Source organism: Struthio camelus, chromosome 23, assembly GCF_040807025.1.
Source record: "Struthio camelus isolate bStrCam1 chromosome 23, bStrCam1.hap1, whole genome shotgun sequence".
NCBI lineage: Eukaryota > Metazoa > Chordata > Aves > Struthioniformes > Struthionidae > Struthio > Struthio camelus.
This window is the reverse complement of record NC_090964.1, coordinates 9,977,960-9,996,410: the sequence shown is the minus strand read 5'-3', so window position 1 is coordinate 9,996,410 and position 18,451 is coordinate 9,977,960. Positions and strand designations below refer to the sequence as shown.

Below are 18,451 nucleotides of genomic sequence, written 5' to 3'. Positions count from 1 at the left end.
ACACTTTAAAAGTAAATAAATTAGAAATTCCCTCTGTCTCCCGTCTCCTCCTCCGAGGCCCTGTCGGGGTCGCCCAGGAGGGACCCGCAATGGAGGCTCCCTCCCCGCGGCGGGAACGGCCGGGGGGTCCCGCCGCCACCGGGACCCGCGGGAACAGGCTGACACCGCGTCCCCGGGGCCGGCCCGTGCTGGGGACACACGTCATCTGCTGGATGCGCGCGAGCCGAGAGCCCTTCTGGAGCTCTTGCTTGTTTTCCGATCTCACTAGACAGCCCAGGATGCAGCTGCCACTCACGCAAAGGCTAACCCTGGCTGGATCCTGGTGAGCACCGGGTGTTAATTATTTCCCCGCCGGTTTGCCAAGAGTAAATAGCAATGGCAGTCCGGGAAGGTCCCTGCGCCGGGGCCGCGCTGCCCGGAGCCCGGCCCGTGACGCAGTGACGCCCCGGGACGGTCGTGGGAGCCGCTGCCCGCGCCGCCCTCCTTCCGCCTCCTGTCTTCTCTGTTCTTGAGAATGGAAATTCAGATGCTTTCCCAGTTATCAGTTCCACGCTTTGACTTTTTCTGATCCCTGGCGTAAGCTTTAGGATAGAACAAATTTTAAAGGTGTTGCACTGTACCCTCCAGCCTTATGGAAATTGTAATTATGAGGCTGAACACTCCGGTTAAGCAGAGAAGGTGATTTTCTCCGCCGGGCAAGACAGGCAGGGGCGCCCCGTAGACGCCGCTCGCTCCTTCGGGATAGTTCTCCCTCGGTACGAGCTGGGCCGTGGCTGTTTTTCCTCTCGGTTTGGCTCCGGCCTGGGTTTTCCAAAGGCTCCTGAGCAGCGAGCGCCCTTCCTCCCCCGGCCAGGCGCACATTGTTCAAATTAGTGTCTAAATGAAAGGATATTGTTGGTTCCTGTATGGAGATAATAAGCTCTGGTAGCAGAGGGAATTTCACCCATGCAGAGAGAATTTGCCGCACGGTTCCCGCCAGAAGAGCCGAGGCTCTGCCGGCCTCTCGCCGGGATCTGTTTCTCTGTGACCCAAACAAGTTAATGGAAACGCACCCGCCAGGAAGCGGGAGTTTATCTAGGAATGCCTCTGTAATTGCTAAAAGCCCTTGTTTCCGACATGGAAAACGTGCTACCTTTCCCTGGCCCGGCCCGGGCCCGCGCCGCGGTGCTGGCCGGAGGGCACCTGCGCGCCGGGGCCAGCGTCCCGCCGCGTTAACCTGCCGAGCGGCGGCCCCGCGCCCCGGCCGGGAAGGTGCTTCTGTTTCGGAAGGCTCCTGGGACTGGTTTTTGGGGGTTTTTTTTTTGCTCTTTCTTTCCATTCCCCTGGGCCTTTTCTCACTACTTTGTTCAAATCAGGTCCCTCCCTCTCCTGTGGAAAAGAGAGAAAGAGGAAGGAAGAATCACCAAAGCCCAGAATTTCAGTGTTCCCACTTTTGTTGAACAGGGAATTCTGACCATAGAGGAAACCTCCGGAAAAAGGCTTTTCTCCCTGGAGAAAACCTGGCCAGCTCTACCCCCCACCCAGGTAATTCATTACAGTATAATAGAGTTGTCACGCTGCTGATTTCTGCCTTCAGAGGGCAATTAAAAAGCAGCCAACCTTTCCTGGGGCAACCGAGGTTAAACCCCCAGGCCCGGCGCGGCCCGATGCGCCTTTCGGTCTGTGCCTCTCGCCCTTCCTCTCCGAGCCCGTGCAAACGGGAGCTCTGACTCCGCAGCTCGCTGGCTCTCCTTGACCGTTTCCCGACCCGGGGCTCCGAGGAGAGCCACAAAAAGTGTCTCTTTGGGGGCCAGTTGATCCCTGCGAGCCTGAAAACGTCTTCCTGCAGCCTCCGACGCAAGTTTAGTCATTTGGTGACTTCACGCAGGGCTGACGGGTTGTCAGGTGCAGCCTTGCTGAGCTTTTGCTTTTGAACTTCAAACTCCAAGCAAAAGCCAGGGCGTGGATCCACTTTGCAGCAGGACCAGGAGCAGGTTCAGACGAGCCCGTGCTCCTGGGGGGACTGTGCTCCTCTCGGCCCCGGCAGGGAGTTTCGAGGTTCGGCCGGGGCGGCAGGAGAGCCCACACGACCCACAAACTCATCCCGTGCAAACGCCGCCTGGGACAGACCCAGACCACAAAAGCCAGCCCAGCTGCGGAGCCAGCGCTGCCTCTTAAAACGTGGTAAGCGAGGCAAATAAACGCGCCGGCGCCTTTGGCAGAGCGCGCGGCCGCCTGCGGGTGCTCGCGCGGCCGCGGGGCGACGCGGCTCCCGACTGGGGCCGTCTGCGAAGCGCTGCGCTTCCGCCTCGCAAAGCTGGGCTGTAAATAATGCAGGCGAGCCCCTGAGCTGCGAGAGGAGAGGCAGCCACTTTCGGGGCGGCGAGGACTTATAAACCAGCCCCGCGCGGCTTTGAAGAACTTAAAACCTACTCTTAAAACTGCAGGAGCTTTCCTGCCTCCTGCTAGGAGACAAGCCCAGCAATTTCCAGCGCGTGGCTCTGACTGCTCGCTGACAAGCCGCTCGGATCGGCTGGGGAAGGCTTGTTTTTCCCCAGCATCTCCCTCTCTGGCCCCAGTGCGACGGCCGGGGCAGCGGGACCACCTCCCTGGCCCCGCAGGGCCCTCGCCGCGCTGGCCCAAGCCTGGACCTTGAAGGCTGAGAAGGCAACAACACCCAAACAAACAAAACCGAGAAGCGTTTCATACATGCCGGGGCTGGTGGCTCTATCGACTAACAGACAGGTTGCATTAATTGGGCTGTAGCTAACGACAGTGCAGGGATGGCTTCGGCCGGGGTGGCAAAGCCCCTGCCCAGCCCCGGGGCGGCAGACGCCGCCGGACCTGGTCTGCTCGCGGGCCGCTGCTGCAGCCTGCGCTGGCCCGACTGACACCCCGACGTGTAACCTCGGCGCACTGCTCTCCCACCGGCCGGCAACGTCGATAGTCGTTTAATTTCACCCTGGAAATTTTAGTTTTTTCATTCAGTCCAGGCTGTTTGGCTCTGCTTGAATTTTCGCAGATGTTTTGACTTGTTACAGGTGAAGCGGAAACTGAGAAAAAAAAAAACCCCAAATGTTTTTTGATTTGAGCTGGTTCAAAGCTCTCTGGTGGAGCAGCTTCCACATCAGAAAATTCTGATTACATGCAAACAAAACGTTTAATCTCACTGAATGCCATCTAATACCAATCTTTCTGGTTAGAGTCTATTGCAGTTATTAATTGAAACAGTTAGGCTGAAGTGAAGCCTTTTATCAAATGTTGTGATAAAGGGATGAATTAAAGCATTTATGGAATGTATCAGATTTGTTTTCAAGACTGAAATACTGATTTCAATTTCAGTCCTGAAGTTTTCTCTATGATGAGATCCAAATGTTGAACCTCTGTTTCAGCAAAAGCATGCATCGGTTAGGAGGGCGCGAGGAAGCGCGTTGTCACAAACGCTTCAGATGTGAGATGTGCATGAAACAGGAGCAGAAGGGTAGAACCATTTTTATAAAAAGGTTTGTGACTTGGTGTATATGATTCTGGAGACCAGCAAGAGAAGACGACGGTGTCCTGCCCCGCGCGACGCGCGCTGATCTGCTGCGCCGTTGGCAGCGTACGTACGTGCTGTTGCAGCAGCTGGTCTCTTGGTAGCGTGTTATAAACCTTCCTATGCGGAGCCTCGCTGCACCGAGTCACTCGTCTTGCTTGAAATGCGCACCAAGTTTTGGCAAGGGCAAAAGCAACAGCAGCTCCCAAATTCATTTCCACTGACTCAGCTGATCTGACAGTGCACAGATTTATCTGAAAAAGTGCTGCCTTTGGAGCACAAATATTCCAGCCCGGAGATTTACCCGTTAGAGGGCACCAGAGCCAGAGCCAGACCTGCGCGATCAGCCGCCGTCGGCACCCCACGCTCCCACCACCCGGAGCCTTCCCGCGGGGCCGGCGCTCTCGGCGGGTCGTGTACCCGCGACAACCCTAAAACAAGGCAAAATTTGGTGCTGTATTTTTTTTTTCCAGCTCTGGGGACTTAAATGCCTTTGCTGTGCCAGGCCCAAGAGCCCGAGCTCAGCGACGCTCTCCCCCACGAATTGCTCTTCCCTTGCAGACTCTGCCCCGAGGGCAACCGCGGAGGTTTTCCTGCGTCCGGGCCCGGGCGCTCGTCGCCGTGGCGGGGCGAGCCGTGGGACGCCCTCTCGCCCCGGCTACTTCACCGCTACTTCCCTCTTCCTACTCGGCGCAAGTCACCGAACCAGCAGTGCCTTTTGCTGCTCAGAGGTGACTCGAGCGCAGACATACCGTTCACGTCTCTGCGAGGATTACTTGCGCATTATTAAACTTCCTGCTCATTGAGATCATAATCCAGCGGCATAGCAGCATTTATTATATTATTTGCATGCTGAGAGCATACTGGAGTGAACGTACCCCATTTCATGGGCTGTGAGAAGCCGCGTAGCCGGGTCTGGCTTGGGCAGGAGACAGCCGAGGAATGTAAGGTGCTTGGGCACCCGCCAAGGATTTCATGCTCGAGCGCTGGCAAATGCTCAACTATAGAAATCAAATGATGGAAAGATTTATTTCGGCCCGCTGCCTTGGCTCAGCTGATGGACAGCGATGAAAGAAAAAATATATACTTAAATGTACGTAGTGGTTTTCATCTGCAAATCTATACAGACAGACAAATCCATTCGCTGTTGAAATTCAGCCACTTCCGAGTTACAGAGTGGCAGCTGGCATATTGCTCCGGCGCGGGACGTAGGCATACACGGGGAAATTAGAAACGTACCGAGAGCGCGCTAACCAGGGCAGGTTGGTAGTGGGTGCGCTGGCCGTGAGGACAGCACGAGGTTTTTCTCCCGCATGAGCTTCAGTGATGAGTTCTCCTGTGGCGACATAATCCCATTTATGTGAGCGGCGGGACGGCGCCGGGGGGCCAGACCAGGCTGGCGCGCCTTGCCCCACGCGGGCCGAGCGATGGAGGCAGGGAACCAATCGGTAGCTGACAAAATTAAGTGGGCAAAGATAAGGAAAGCAACTCTGCTCTTCGTATTTGTGGCTAGACTCAGAAAGCTTGTCTGCCCTAAAAGAAAGTCACCGGCATGAACCCGTGTAGCCCCCACCTCTCCGCGGCCCCCCGGGGACGGCCCGAGAGAACGGGGGGACCCGGCCACGGCCTGGGCGTTGTGGGCTGGTTCCTGCTCCCAACCAAGGGATCTTTTACAGAGAGAAGGTCTGGATCAAAACTTCAGACCCACCTGCACTTGGGTTTTGGGGGGCATTAGTGTTTCAACCAAGTTGTGTTCAGAGCGGGTGCAAGCTCAGTGCCGGTCGGAGGGCGCTGCGCCCTCTCCGAGGAATAACCAGAGCGTTTGTACATGAATTTACGTTTGTCCTGCCTGCTAAGGCCTTTCCCAGCTACCGCCGAGTAACAGGACGGGAAGGGGCGGTGGGATGGCCCGGCCGGTTCCCGCGCCCAGAGCTGCCGCCCGGCGTGCCGCGGCCGAGCCCCTCGGCGGGACGGGGAGCGCAGCGGGTGCCGGAGCCGTCGCGGCGCCCGGCTCCCCTCGCCCCGACGGGGCGACACCGAGGAGCGCGGCGGCTTCCAGCCCCGCCGCCGAGCGCGAGCGAGCGCACGTTCCTCCCACTTCCTTTCAATTTCCCAAACAATTTCCTAATCAGACCTTTCTGTCTGGATTTTATTAGTGATTCACAGGCCAAGAGGAAATGGTGATTTTTGGGTCCTGGTCTAATGGAAGGGGTGGAGTCAGTCTCAATATTCCCCTTTTGTAGCTAAGCAGCAGATAAACCACAGAGGAAACGTCTAAAGGACACCAGCTTTGCTCTCTTGGCACCGAGTGTCTCCTGGAGTCAAGATAAATCCCTTTTTTGTGAGTTATGAAAGCAAAGAGTGTTTGGGAGCGAGATGAAGGAGGCTCTTCTCCCCGGATAAGGTCACACCAGGAAGGGGGGGTTTCTCCCAGCGCCAGGTCCGGGGGAGCCAGCTTCCCCGGTCGCCCCGCAGACGGGACGGGGAGAGGGCCAGGGCGCCCGGCGTGGGGACCGCGGGGGGACGCCGGCCCCTCCGCCGGGCTCCCCGGCCCCGTCCTCCTCCTCCTCCTCCTCCGTTCCCCAGTCCCAGCCCTTCGCAGACGGAGCCAAAGCCCCGGTCCTTGCGGGCTGGCAGCCGTCACCGGCCGGGGCGGGGAGCGGGCCCTGACCCCGCGTCGCGTGGAAGTCGCCTGGCCTGCCTGCAATTCCTGCCTCCCGTGAAATCCCGTCTGGCTGCGGAGTCCTGGCATTTTTCATCAAATATAGCGCATCTGTCACTGCCTTTGATTCTGATTGAAATATAATTTGTTTTTCAGGTAGGGGGACAGGGCAGCGGAGGGGGGAGCAGGCTGCTGGAGCTTGGGTCGCAGGGGCAGCGCGAAGCGCGGCTTGCCCGACTTCAGGTTCCTCTTTCCTCCTTTTCCACCTCTCTTAATGGCACTTTCCCCAGAAAACCCCTCCACGGGCTCGGAGGGAAGAGGATGCTGCTCACGAGGGTGCTGCAGGCAACACGTAGCCCGCGGGCCCGGCGAAACGGTCGGGATCTATGGAAATAAAAGCATCATTTCTAAGTTTTGTGAGCCAAGAGGACAAACCCTTCCTTAACACCCTTCTCCTCCCTCCATCCTGGGGCCGACTCTCTGCTCTGCCCTGAGACTCGGTGCCACCGACCCGACGGCTCCTGCCCCTTCACCCTGTGCATTTGTTTCGGGGTTCCCAAAAGCTCCCGGGATTTCCCGGTCCCGGGAAATCTCTGCTGCTCTCGGTGCCGCTGGGCACGAAAACGTGCGAAACGGCAGGCCGGCCGAGCGCTCGGAGCCCGCGGGCAGCGCGGCGGCTGCTCGCCCCGTCCCCGTCCCCGTCCCCGTCCCCGTCCCCGTCCCGGCGGCACCTCTCGCCCGGCCCCGCGAGGCTCTTGGCCTCCGCGCGCGGGGCCGGGGTGCTTGGGCCGTGCGAAAGGGCTGCGCGGCCCCCCGCCCCGGCGTATTTACTCGAATGTGTTTACAATTACACCAAACGGCAGAGCGTCTGCGGCCGCGCAGCCGAGCCGAGTCAGGCGCGGGGCAGCGCGGGGTTGGAGGTCAGGACGTTGTTTACTTTAATTTCTCCGAGAGCTTTTTGGGAGATTTCCCCCCTCCGTTATTAAACTCAGATGAGCCGCTGGGGAGGTTAGGTCGCATGTGGTTCAGGGCGCTTTTTTCAGCCGTAAGTTTTTTTTTTTCCCCTCTCTTTTGCAATGTTTCGCTTTTAACTCTTTCGGGGTGGTTTCCCGGGGCCGTCTCCGCACCGCGGAGCAGGGGCAGGTGCCCGCGACCCGCGTCCGGGCCGGGAGCCGGCGGCGGTGCCGGGGGCGAGCGCGGCCCCGGGGGGCTCGGCAGGCGCAGGCAGCCCCCAACCGATCCCCCCCCGGCCCCGCGCGCCCGTGGCTCGTTGCATCGCTTTGGAGCGGGGACACAGCAGATGAGAAGCAGGTGGCCGGCCGCTCGCTCGGCCGGGCCGCGCGGGCAGGGGGAGCCGGTCCCGCCGCCGGCGCAGCTCCCGCTCCCCGCCGCTCCCGCCGCCCCGGCCACGGCGGCTGCAAAGAGGCAGCCGGCTTCGTGCTGTGGGGCCGGCCGGCCGGGGCTGAGGTTGGGCTTCCAGCGCCGTGGGGTTGTTGCCGGTGCAAGCAGCAAACGTGCTCTGGTCCCAGTCGGCCAGAGAGAGTCGCGGGGTGCGCGGCTGAGCCGTGAGCCGGCCACGTGGGAACAAACCCACGCACAGCAAAGGGCTACGGCGAGGCTGCCGCGGGGAGCTGCGCGGCGAGCGGGGCAAAGCCGAGCCGGCCGCCTGCCCAGCCGCTTCACCTTTGCCGCCCCTTCACGGAAGGGTCCGAGTTGGACTCTCGCTTCCTTCTGTGATGAGAGTTAGTATAACTTTTTTCTAATCTCGTGCAGCCCGCGCCGTGCCCGGGCCGCGGTCCCTGCTGCCGGGGGCGGGAGCCGCGCGGAGCCGGCGGCGCGCGGTGGCCGGTGGCCCGCTGGACGGACGGCAAGCTGGAAGAGCCTAGTTATCGTTACTGCAGCCGTTACCGCGCAGCCGAAGCTTTGCAGCGCGGTGGAGGAAGAGGGAGCGATGACCCCTCGCCCCGCCGGCGCCGCGCGCCGCTCGTGGTGCCGCATGTGACCCCGCTCGCCCGGCCCGCCGCCCCTGCGAGCCGTCTGATGTTGCTGCGGCTTTTCGTTTCGGAGCTCGCAGACACCCCGGGTCGCCACGTGGGGAATAAAGGTCCCTTTGAGAGCGAGGCGCCGCTGTGCCCGCCGCCCCGCGGGGAGCCGGCGGAGGGGAGATGGAGCCCGGGCAGCTCCTGAGGCCGCAGCACTCCCCACGGGCTGGCAGGGTCCCCAAGGGGCTGTGCAGGGTCCTCACGGGGCTGTGTGGGGTCCCCAAGGGGCTGTGCAGGGTCCCTAAGGGGCTGACAGGGTCCCCATTGGGCTGTGCAAGGTCCCCAAGGGGCTGTGCAGGGTCCCCAGAGGGCTGGCAGGGTCCCCATAGGGCTGTGCAGGGTTCCCAGAGGGCTGTGCAAGGTCTCCATGGGGCTGACAGGGTCCCCATAGGGCTGGCAGGGTTCCCAGAGGGCTGGCAGGGACCCCATGGGGCTGGCCAGGTCCCTACTGGGCTGTGCAGGGTCCCCATGGGGGTGGCCGGGTCCCCAGAGGGCTGGCAGGGTCCCCAGGGGGCTGTCAGGGTCCCCAGAGGGCTGGCAGGGTCCCTACAGGGCTGGCAGGGTCCTCACGGGGCTGGCAGGGTCCCCACGGGGCTGTGCAGGGTCCCCATCGGGCTGGCAGCATCCCCACGGGGCTGTGCAGGGTCCCCAAGGGGCTGTGCAGGGTCCCTACAGGGCTGGCAGTGTCCCCACGGGTCTGTGCAGGGTCCCCATCGGGCTGTGCAAGGACCCCATGGGGCAAGCAGGGTCCCCATGGGGCTGTGTGGGGTCCCCAGGGGCTGTGCAGGGTCCCCAGGGGGCTGGCAGGGTCCCCACGGGGCTGTGCGGGGTCCCCATCGGGCTGTACAGGGTCCCCATGGGGTAAGCAGGGTCCCCAAGGGGCTGTGCAGGGTCCTAAGGGAGCTGGCAGGGTCCCCAAAAGGCTGGCAGGGTCCCCATGGGGCTGTGTGGGGTCCCCAGGGGCTGTGCAGGGTCCTCATAGGGCTGGCAGGGTCCCCAGGGGCTGTGCAGGTTCCCCAGGGGGCTGGCCAGGTCCCCAGGGGGCTGACAGGGTCCTCACGGGGCTGTGCAGGGTCCCCAGAGGGCTGTGCAGGGTCCCCAGGGGGCTGGCAGGGTCCCCATGGGGCTGTGCAGGGTCCCCAGAGGGCTGGCCGGGTCCCCAGGGGGCTGGCAGGGTCCTCACGGGGCTGTGCAGGGTCCCCAGAGGGCTGTGCAGGGTCCCCAGGGGGCTGGCAGGGTCCCCATGGGGCTGTGCAGGGTCCCCAGAGGGCTGGCCGGGTCCCCAGGGGGCTGTGCAGGGTCCCCAGAGGGCTGGCAGGGTCCCCAGGGGGATGGCCGGGTCCCCAGGGGGCTGTGCAGGGTCCCCAGAGGGCTGGCAGGGTCCCCATGGGGCTGGCAGGGTCCCCAGGGGGCTGGCAGGGTCCCCATAGGGCTGTCAGGGTCCCCAGGGGGATGGCCGGGTCCCCAGGGGGCTGTGCAGGTTCCCCAGGGGGCTGGCAGGGTCCCCAGGGGGATGGCCGGGTCCCCATGGGGCTGTGCAGGGTCCCCATAGGGCTGGCAGGGTCCCCATGGGGCTGTGCAGGGTCCCCATAGGGCTGTCAGGGTCCCCAGGGGGATGGCCGGGTCCCCAGGGGGCTGTGCAGGTTCCCCAGGGGGCTGTCAGGGTCCCCAGGGGGATGGCCGGGTCCCCATGGGGCTGTGCAGGGTCCCCATAGGGCTGGCAGGGTCCCCATGGGGCTGTGCAGGGTCCCCAGGGCAGCTGCTGCTTGCAGGGGGTCCCGCATCCCCACACCCCCAGCAGCTCCTCTCCCGCAGGATTTTTGGCGCATCCCGGGAGACCGGCCGGGGGGCGGCGGGACGTCGCGGGCGGCCGCGTGGCCCCGGGCCGCCTCGTGCCGAGGCGCGAGCGGCGGCCGGGCTGCAGGCCTGCGGCCGGGCGGCACGGCGCGCCGGAGGAAGCGTGCAGCGCATGACGCTTTCCTGCTGCCCTGCGAGGGACCATTTCCGTCCTCGCCGGCTGAGCTGCAGCGGCGGCGGCCGGAGGTGCAGCCCGAGCGCTCTGCCTGCCTCCCGCCCGCGCCGGGCCCCGGCGGTGAGTGCGTGCTGCGAGGGGGCGGCCGTGGCCGGCGGGGGCCGCGGCGGCCGGCGGCGGGTCGGCGCGTGGGCTGGGCACGGCAGCCGGGTGCCACGTTCGGCTCCCTCTGATGGAGGCTGCTCCTTTCGCTCGCTGACGGCTGCAGCCTTGCAAAGATCAGCGAGAAACCCCCCCCCCCCCATCACCGCAGCCGCCGTGTCCCCGCGCGGCGCGGACACCCGAGCCCCCCGCGCTTGCCGGGCTGCGTGCCCGTGTGCGCGCACACGCGCTCGCTCCGCTCTCCCTGGCGGGCGGCAGCGGGCAGCGCGGGGCGGGCGGCGGGGTCGTCCCCGCCGGCCCAGCCTGGGGCCGCGAATTCTGCGGTCTCACAGTCCTGATCGCAGCTGTGCCGCCGTCCTCCCCTTCCCTGGCTGCGCTACTGCGTGCGCTAGAGCCCTCTCCCTGCTGCGGGTTTTTTTCTTTTTCCTCCCTTGCGTTTTCTTCCTCCGGTGGCAGAGCTGAGCGCACCCAGGCGCCGCCGTGGCTGCGGGCAGAGGCACTGACGGCTGCTCCTTCCCCCCGGCCCCTAGCCGGGACGGCGGGAGGGGGCCTGGGGGCTCTGCAGCCACCCCGAAAGGCAGGACAGGCCGTCTCCAAAGAGGGACATGGTTTTTAATCCTGCGACGTGCAGTTTCTGGAAGGCTTTTCTCCTCCACCAGACCTGGGGGGAGGAGGATCCCTGCATGCTCCGAGATGGGGCCCCACCGGGTCAGCTGGGTCCCGGTGGATCTGGCACATCCCATGGCCAAAATCCACCGAGGGGTGCCCGACACTGCTGCCCAGCCCTGGGAACACCCCAGGTCAAAGCAGACTGTGCTCGGGTCCCTGATTTACCAAGCAATGCCAATGCTTCACAGCAGATTTTATTGCTGTTGGAGAAGCAGCTCCTTCCAAACAAGCCTCTATAGGTGCAGAAATAATTGCATGCAACACAAGCCGCTGCTGGAGGAGAGCGTGTCGGCGGCGTGCCTGCTCCCTGCAATGCCCCGTAACGATCACAAAAAGGAAGCCGTAAAAGCTTGGTTTCGGGCTAGAGTTCACAGGGAGCAGAGAAATGGTGGCGGGTGACTGCCCCCAAGGCCGGGCTCCTCGCTTCCGCGTCGCATGAGAATTTGCCCTGGGAAGACTTGGGGTTTCTAGCCTGGGGGCACGCTGAGAGCAGCAGCAGGGAGAGGGAAAAGCCCTTCTGCCTCGAGCAGGTGGGTTCATCAGGGTTAAAGAAAGGCAAATAAAGTAAGAGACTATTTTCTCTTGCCATAGCTCAACAGCCAGCTCTGGTCACGCCGGCCGGCGAACCCGCGTGCCGCCGCACGGCCTTGGAGGCCTGGCTGCCCCAGCTGGGGGAAGAGCTCCCTCCGCGGCCATCACATCTCGGGGTCTCTTTTGCAGGCAGGAGGCCAGGAAGATGTTTGCTGTTTGCCAGCCCGACCTCGCCTCGAACGCCCCCTTCCACGAGGGCCAGCGAGACCCCACGCTGGGCACAGCCTTCCTGGGGGACGGGGAGCGCAGGCAAGACACCAATTTCAACTTCGTGGGGGGGGTGTACGACCGCAACGAGAACTGGAGCCAGCCAGCGCCGGGGACCAGAACGGACGAAGGCTCCAGCCAGAGCGAAAACATGACAAATCCATCGGATAATCTGCTGTTATTAATGCAGAGACAGATGGTTCAGGGCAGGCTTAGGGATGCCGCCCAGAGCCTGAAAGGAGACCAAGTGTGTCTGGGCGCGGGTGTGCGGAGCCCCCCCGAGGGAGCGGAGGTCGGCGGGCCGGGGGACGAGAAAGCGGCCACGGAGGACACAGCCAAGGAGTGCAGGAAGCCCCTGAGCTCCCCCGCGGAGGACAACGGCTACGCCAGCAGCTCCCTCAGCATCGACAGCCCCGACAGCGTCTCCGGGAGCACCTGGGAGCCTCCCGCCGCTGCCCACATCCAGAAGAGCCCGTCAGAGCCTGGGGTGGCCGACGCCGAGACGGAGACCTGCCCTAACCCAGACACCCTCTTCCCAGCGCTGGCGGAGGCCTTCCAGCACATCCAGGACAAGGAGAAGTTCAAGGAGCGCGAGAAGGAGAAGCACCACATCCAGCTGGTGATGTATCGGCGCTTGGCACTGCTGCGCTGGATCCACGGCCTCCAGCAGAAGGTCGTGGACCAGCAGAACCGGCTGCAGGAGAGCTTCGACACCATCCTGGACAACCGCAAGGAGCTCATCCGCTACATCCAGCAAGGCCTGGCGTGCCCCGGCGACGCGGGCTGCCCCGGGCTGTGAGCCCCGCAGCCCCGCGCCATCTCTTCTGGGATTCACACCGCTCCCCTCTCCCCGGCCGCAAGGAGCGTCTCCTGGTGCTTGCCCTCCGCGATGGGGCCCGGGGCCAGGTTTTGCTTGGGAGGCTTTATAAAGATGCGAGCTGTGGGCTCCTGTGGCCTCTCCCTGTCCCGGTTTCCATGAAGCATGAAGACACTGCACAGCAGATGCCACCCAGCGTTTCCATGGGCCCTGGCAGCACATGGTCCTTCCGACGTTACAGGACCCTTTTTAATGACTTTTCATCTCAACTTCTCCAACACTTCCTTTTCCACCCAGCTGCTGACGGGCAAGTACCAGCTGTTTGGCTGCTGCACCGACCAGCTGCAGCTCGGGGTCCTCCGCCCTGTGTGCCGCTAGGTCTAGGGGCTTGTGCAACACTGCGCTGGGGACCTCGATGCACCCGGATTTGCTGACTCTGCGATGCTGAGACTCATCTTTTAAATCTAAATTAGCGTTCTTTGTTTGAGCATTTAAAATAGGAGTTCATTTCATCCCTTTGCTGTAGCTCTGCCACCTCAGGAAGGGTTGTCTAGGAAGACCCATCCCCAGGCTGGAGCCTGGGCAAGGAAGTCCTGGGATGGCCCCAGCTGCTCCTGGGCAGCAGCTGGACGTGGCCAGGGCACTGCCAAGGCCACCAAGTTAATTAGGGCACTTTGAAAAAATTCCTTCTTCTCCCACTTGTCTCTTCCCTCCTGCTAGTACCAGTAACCCTCCCCCAAACACCTGATAAAGGAGGGAGAGAACGTCTGGGAGAATCCACGCGAAGCTGAACCCCTTCCCTGGTCCAAATCTTCCTGGGCCCGAGCAGGGGGCCAGCGCCTTGCGAGGGGGCTCCTCCGGCGGCGGCTCGCGCGGCTGCTGTCCGTTCCTGCGCGTGATCCCGGCCACGGAAAGCCTGCACCCCGAGCCCGCGCTCGTCTCGCGCCTCGCGCCGGGGCTTCGCGCGAAGCAGACTGACCGTGCCGGCGAGCCCCGCGCGTGCGGCTGAGCGGCAGATGCTCCGGACCGCGGTCTGCAGCCCCCTGCAACGCGCTCCGAGTGCAGAGGTCCGTCTGGCAACAAGGGCCTTGATTCAGCAAAGCTTTTAAACTTACACTTGAGTTCTCGCCTGCTTGGCAAAGCGTTTCAGCACGTGCTCAAACGCAAGGGGAAGAAGCTCCGGTCGCTCCACGACCCACACAATATATGTATGTTTGTATGTGAACGTACATATAACAACCTTTGTATATATAGCAACTTTTGAAACTTGCTGATGTTTTCTGTCTGAGCAAGGTGTCCTATACTGGTCGTAGGGACCCGCTCTAGTGCCCTGCCTAACTAAGCATGTTTAAAACCTTTGCAGCTAAGACCTGAATTAATGAGTTAGGTCTAAAGAGAGAGAAGATCATGCTTAAAACTAACTTCAGAACGCCTACAAATAAATGTACCTGTCAACTGATTCAAATCCAATATATATATTTTTGACAGATATATATATATATATATCTGACTCAATATCAGAGCAGATTTGATTTAGATTTTCTTTTTTTACAGCCAGCGTGTATATGTGCGTGTCTGTCCATCGCAGAACATGCTTTAACACGGTGCATGACCTGGAAGCTGCTCTCAAAGTTGTGCTGTTTGTGTTTGTGTTACTTTATCATTTAAAGGAAAGAGACTATTTTGTTCTAATTACACTTTATTCAGTGAGGACTGCCTACCGAACACCAGAAACAGTCGTCTTTAGTAGAGATTAAAAAGGACACGCTATGTTTATTTGCTGCATTTTGCTAAGTGTTAATCTGATACATGTTCTAGGTATGGTGTGGATGCACTGCAGGAGGAGGAACGTGGTTTAGCTTGAAGCCTAGCTCTCAGTCTGGCATGGACTGCAGTCCCAGCTTTACCCCGAATTTCTGTGCAAAGTCAGGCACTACTTCAGTTTCTCATCTGCAAAATGAGGAGGAGGAAAGATTTCAAAATTGCAATCCACGCCGCCAGCAAATCTCCTCCTAGTCCAGGGGCTGCGTGCCTGCGGCAGGCCCAGGCGAGGCGGCCCATGGCCGGGGCGAGCCCGAGACCGGCGCAGCGCCGCACGAGGGCTGCTGGAGAGGGGCCTGCGGGAGGGCGGTCGGCGGGCCCGGCTGGGCAGAGCCACGGCCGCCGGTGGCAGCGCACGGGTCGCAGGCTCCCAGTGACCGCTAGATGCTACTGCAATACGCACACATCCCGGCGGCCCAGCGTGTGATGCCAGCAGTGGCCAGGGCTGAGGGCTGCCCGCACCACCAGCCCCGTCCCACAGCAGGGATCTGCCTTGGGGAGCTAAAACAGGGATTAAACCCCCACTTTTGAAAAGGATGTTTTGGTGGCAAAGGGGCCGGTCGCCTCCCGAGCAGCCTCCTCGGCACCCGGCGCCTTCCCGGGGAGGGGGTTTTGCTGCTCCGACATGGGTCGCCACGCTCGCCGTCAGGACCTGCCGCCGGCTTCGCCCCGCGGCCCTGTGCTCGTGGCCTGGCTACTGAGGCGCCTGGCGGTAAAGCAGCTGAGCCGGGGCGAATTTGCCCCTCCGCCTCCGTGCGGGAGCGGGGGCGCGAGGCGGGGGTCCCGCTGCAGCTCCCTCCGCCGGCCTCTGTCCAAAGGGCCTTTAAGCTTCCAAACGCTCGAGTCCCCGACTGCTCCGTCGCACGGCCGGTGCGGCGGGGGGCCGCTGCCTCTAGCAGCCTGCCCGGCCCGGCGCTCCCTGCCCTGCCGGAGGGGGACCCCGGCGGCTACCGGCAGATGGGCACGGCAGATAAAGACACCTGAGCGGTGACCTGAAGGTGACTTTGCCTCAGGCCTCGCAGAGATTAACTAGAGATGAAAAAAGACGCTCTAGCAGGCCTTTGAACCTTCCTTCACCTTTTTTTTTTTGTTTGTTTCCCCCCCCTTCCTGCTTCTCCTTCGCAGCCCCCGAATCTGTGGGAATTCGGAGACGCAAGAGCCCCCCGGCGAGCGCGCGCGGGCTCTGCTGCCAGGTCCTAAAGGAGCCGCGGGACTTTTCCGTCCTCGTTTTCACCGCGCAGCGAGGGGCCGCGAGGACTTCGGCCCCTACCCCGCTGCCGGCTCCGCAGGAGGCGAGGGTGCAAGGCGGCTCGGTTTCCGTGCTGGCCCCGTCACCCGCGCCGCCGGACGGGAGCGCGCGGCTCGGGGCAACGTGGGACCTGGGGCCGCCTGCCTCCCTCCGCCGGCGGCGAGACCGAGCCGGGCGCTGTTTATCTTGGTCAGAGGCTTTACACAAATAATTATTTCCAAGGTAAATATTGTGAACACCCAGATTATTTGCTCAAGAAATGAAAGAATAACTGCGGGGGCACATCAAAGCGGAGGAGCCGCGCCGTCAGCGAGGGGCTTCCTCCTCGGCGGCTGGGATCCTCCTGCCCCGGGAGCGGCTCTTGGACGGCCAGGTTTGATTTGCAAAAGCAACTTCATACGGAGCTTTTCCACCTCCATCGCCAGTAACCGAAGGAGATTTGTGAATTAATTAAAAATCCTACCAACTGCAGGAGGGGAAAAAAAAAAACCAGCAGAGAGGCAAAAACCTGCAACGCTGAGCTGCCGCGGCTCCGGCGCGCGGCCCAGCCCGGTCCCCCTCGCCGGCCGCGGAGATTTCCAAGCGCTGCCGAATAACGGGCTGGATTCTGATGTTTGCTTGCAGCGAGCGCGGGGCCGGGAGCCGCTGCCGGGGGCTGCGGGCTGCGACGCCGGCACGTGACCCCCTCCCCGGCCCCGGCGCGGCGCGCGGGGAAAAGTCAGCTACGGACCTCGGGGCATGCGATCTTGAATTTCCATACGCGGCAGACAGGGCCCTTTGTTTTTCAGGTCTCCTCTGAACGTTTATTGTTATTATTATATTAAATCCCTGTAACACTGGACTGACTTTACTGCACAAAGCAAGATTTGGCAAGCGTTGCCCTTCTTTGAAAGCATTAAAAAAAAAAAATCAAGTGTTTATGAAGGTTTGGAGGGAAATACTTTACCTTGTAATCTGAATCCGTTCTAACTATTTCCAGTATTCTGCGGGCTTAAAAATAGTCTTTAAAAATAAAATCAAATGATGTGATAACTGAGGCCATGAAAGTACAAAAGAAAATTAATCGTCTTGGGCCATTACCATCCAGCGAGCCAGGCTGGGATGTATTTAAAAACCTCTCGCAGCTTGTTTCCGCTCTGAAAAGTGCCTGCGAGACCGGCATCGCGGGATCCGGCGGCGCGCCCGCCGCCTCGCAGAGACTCGCGGCTCTCCCCTGCCGCGCTCGCAGCCGGACGACGGCCCTTCGCCTCCCCCGGCTTCGCCCGGCGGGCGGCCGCGGCTGGGCTGGAAGCGGCGCGCCGGCTGCCGGGGCGCGGGGCTGCCGGGCCGGCGAGGTGCTCGGCCGCCCGCCGGGGAGGTCTGCGGGGGCCGGCGGGCCAGAGGAGCCCCGGGCAGGGCGCAGCCCCTCGGCGCCTTTCCCACGCTCGCCGGGGGGACGGGGGGCTGGCGCGCCCCTGCCACAGCTGAGCGCCAGCCGCGGAGAGCTGCCCCCGGGCCGGGCCGAGCTTTGGGCTTCGCGCTGCCGCGTGCTCCGGGCTTCGCTGGGGCGCGTGGCTCGGGCAGCGCCCGCTCGGGAGCCAACCCGGAGGGGCGCCGCTCCCCCTCGCCCGGTTCTTCTCCCGGAGCTGTTCCCCGCCGGAGCAAACCGCTCGGCTCCCTTGGAGGCGGCGCTGCTGCCGCACGTCCCCCTTCGGGGCGGCTCATTAAGCAAGAGCAACTCGGCCGGAAAGTCAGATTGTTTCTCGTGTCTGTTTTCATTTACATTTTAATGACAGAGAAATCTCACAAACCAGGCGGCGGGGCAGCGGGGCCCCGAGAGGCAACGGCCGGAAATCGGCTCCCCCGGTGCCGCCTTCGCCCCCGGCCGGCGGCCGCTGGGAACCGCCAGCAACTTCGGCGACGCCGCTTGCCCCGAAGCGCCGCGGTGGTTAGGCAGGAATCGGCCGAAGTCGCCGGGGCTTCGCCCCCGGCCCGGGCAGCGACCAAGGGGCAAGTAACGAGTTGGGCAGGCCTCAGCGGACGCCGGGAGCCTCGGCGCTGCCCTTCCTCCCGAGACGGAGCGGGCCCCGGCCGGGCCGCCATCCCGCCGGCGGCCGGGGAGACGCCACCTGACGGCCCCTCTCCCCTCCGTGCACCGGGACGGCGGCGAGGGGGGGGCCGCACAAGACGCGCCCCCGCCGAAATCCACCCACCCACCCCCCCCGAAAGCCGGCCGGCGGCGAAACGCAAACTTTTTAAAAATTCATGAAAACGAAGAAGACAAAGACGAATTAAGGGCAGCCAGTAGCGCTGGGCTGGGTCTGTTTGGTGCTGATACTGCGCAGAATTAAGCCACGCTGCTCTTTCTCGTGGCCGGAGGGCAGGAGAGGGGCTCCCAGCGGAGCGGCCCCCGACCGCCGCTGCCGGATGCTGCTCGGGGCCGAAAAGCCGGCGTTTATCCCCGCGATAGCAGCCAAGCCAGAACTGCAGCCTTGGGGGTAAAAAAGGCTTAGAAATCCGCGCGGCATTCAAGAGGCAGCTGGGGCGGGCGGGGGGAGGAGGGGGGCCGAAATAGCGGGGCCGGCGCGCGGGGCTGGGGGACCGCCGGCCGGGCACCGGAAAACCCCTCCGAACCCGGGCAAGGATTTTCCTTCCCCGTCCCCAAATCCTCCTGCTCCTCTCCGTGCCCGAGCACCCGGCGCGGCGCCCGCGGACGCGACCGGGAGGAAGGGGCAGAAAGGGGAAGGGGTGGGGGGAAAAAGGCTC

The 18,451-nt window shown here is 62.7% G+C and overlaps 1 protein-coding gene across 1 annotated transcript; it reads left to right on the top strand.

Annotated features, from left to right (window-relative positions):
- Positions 1–10,199: 10,199 nt before the first annotated feature.
- Positions 10,200–14,412, top strand: C23H1orf216 (chromosome 23 C1orf216 homolog). Its single transcript, XM_068917563.1, has 2 exons — positions 10,200–10,310; positions 11,742–14,412. Exon 2 carries the CDS (start codon positions 11,758–11,760, stop codon positions 12,616–12,618), a length of 861 nt encoding a protein of 286 aa, XP_068773664.1. The 5' UTR covers positions 10,200–10,310; positions 11,742–11,757; the 3' UTR covers positions 12,619–14,412.
- The last annotated feature ends 4,039 nt before the right edge of the window (positions 14,413–18,451 follow it).

Coding starts and splice junctions, on each gene's coding strand:
- C23H1orf216 (XM_068917563.1), top strand. CDS start 11,758: ATGTTTGCTGTTTGCCAGCCCGACCTCGCCTCGAACGCCCCCTTCCAC.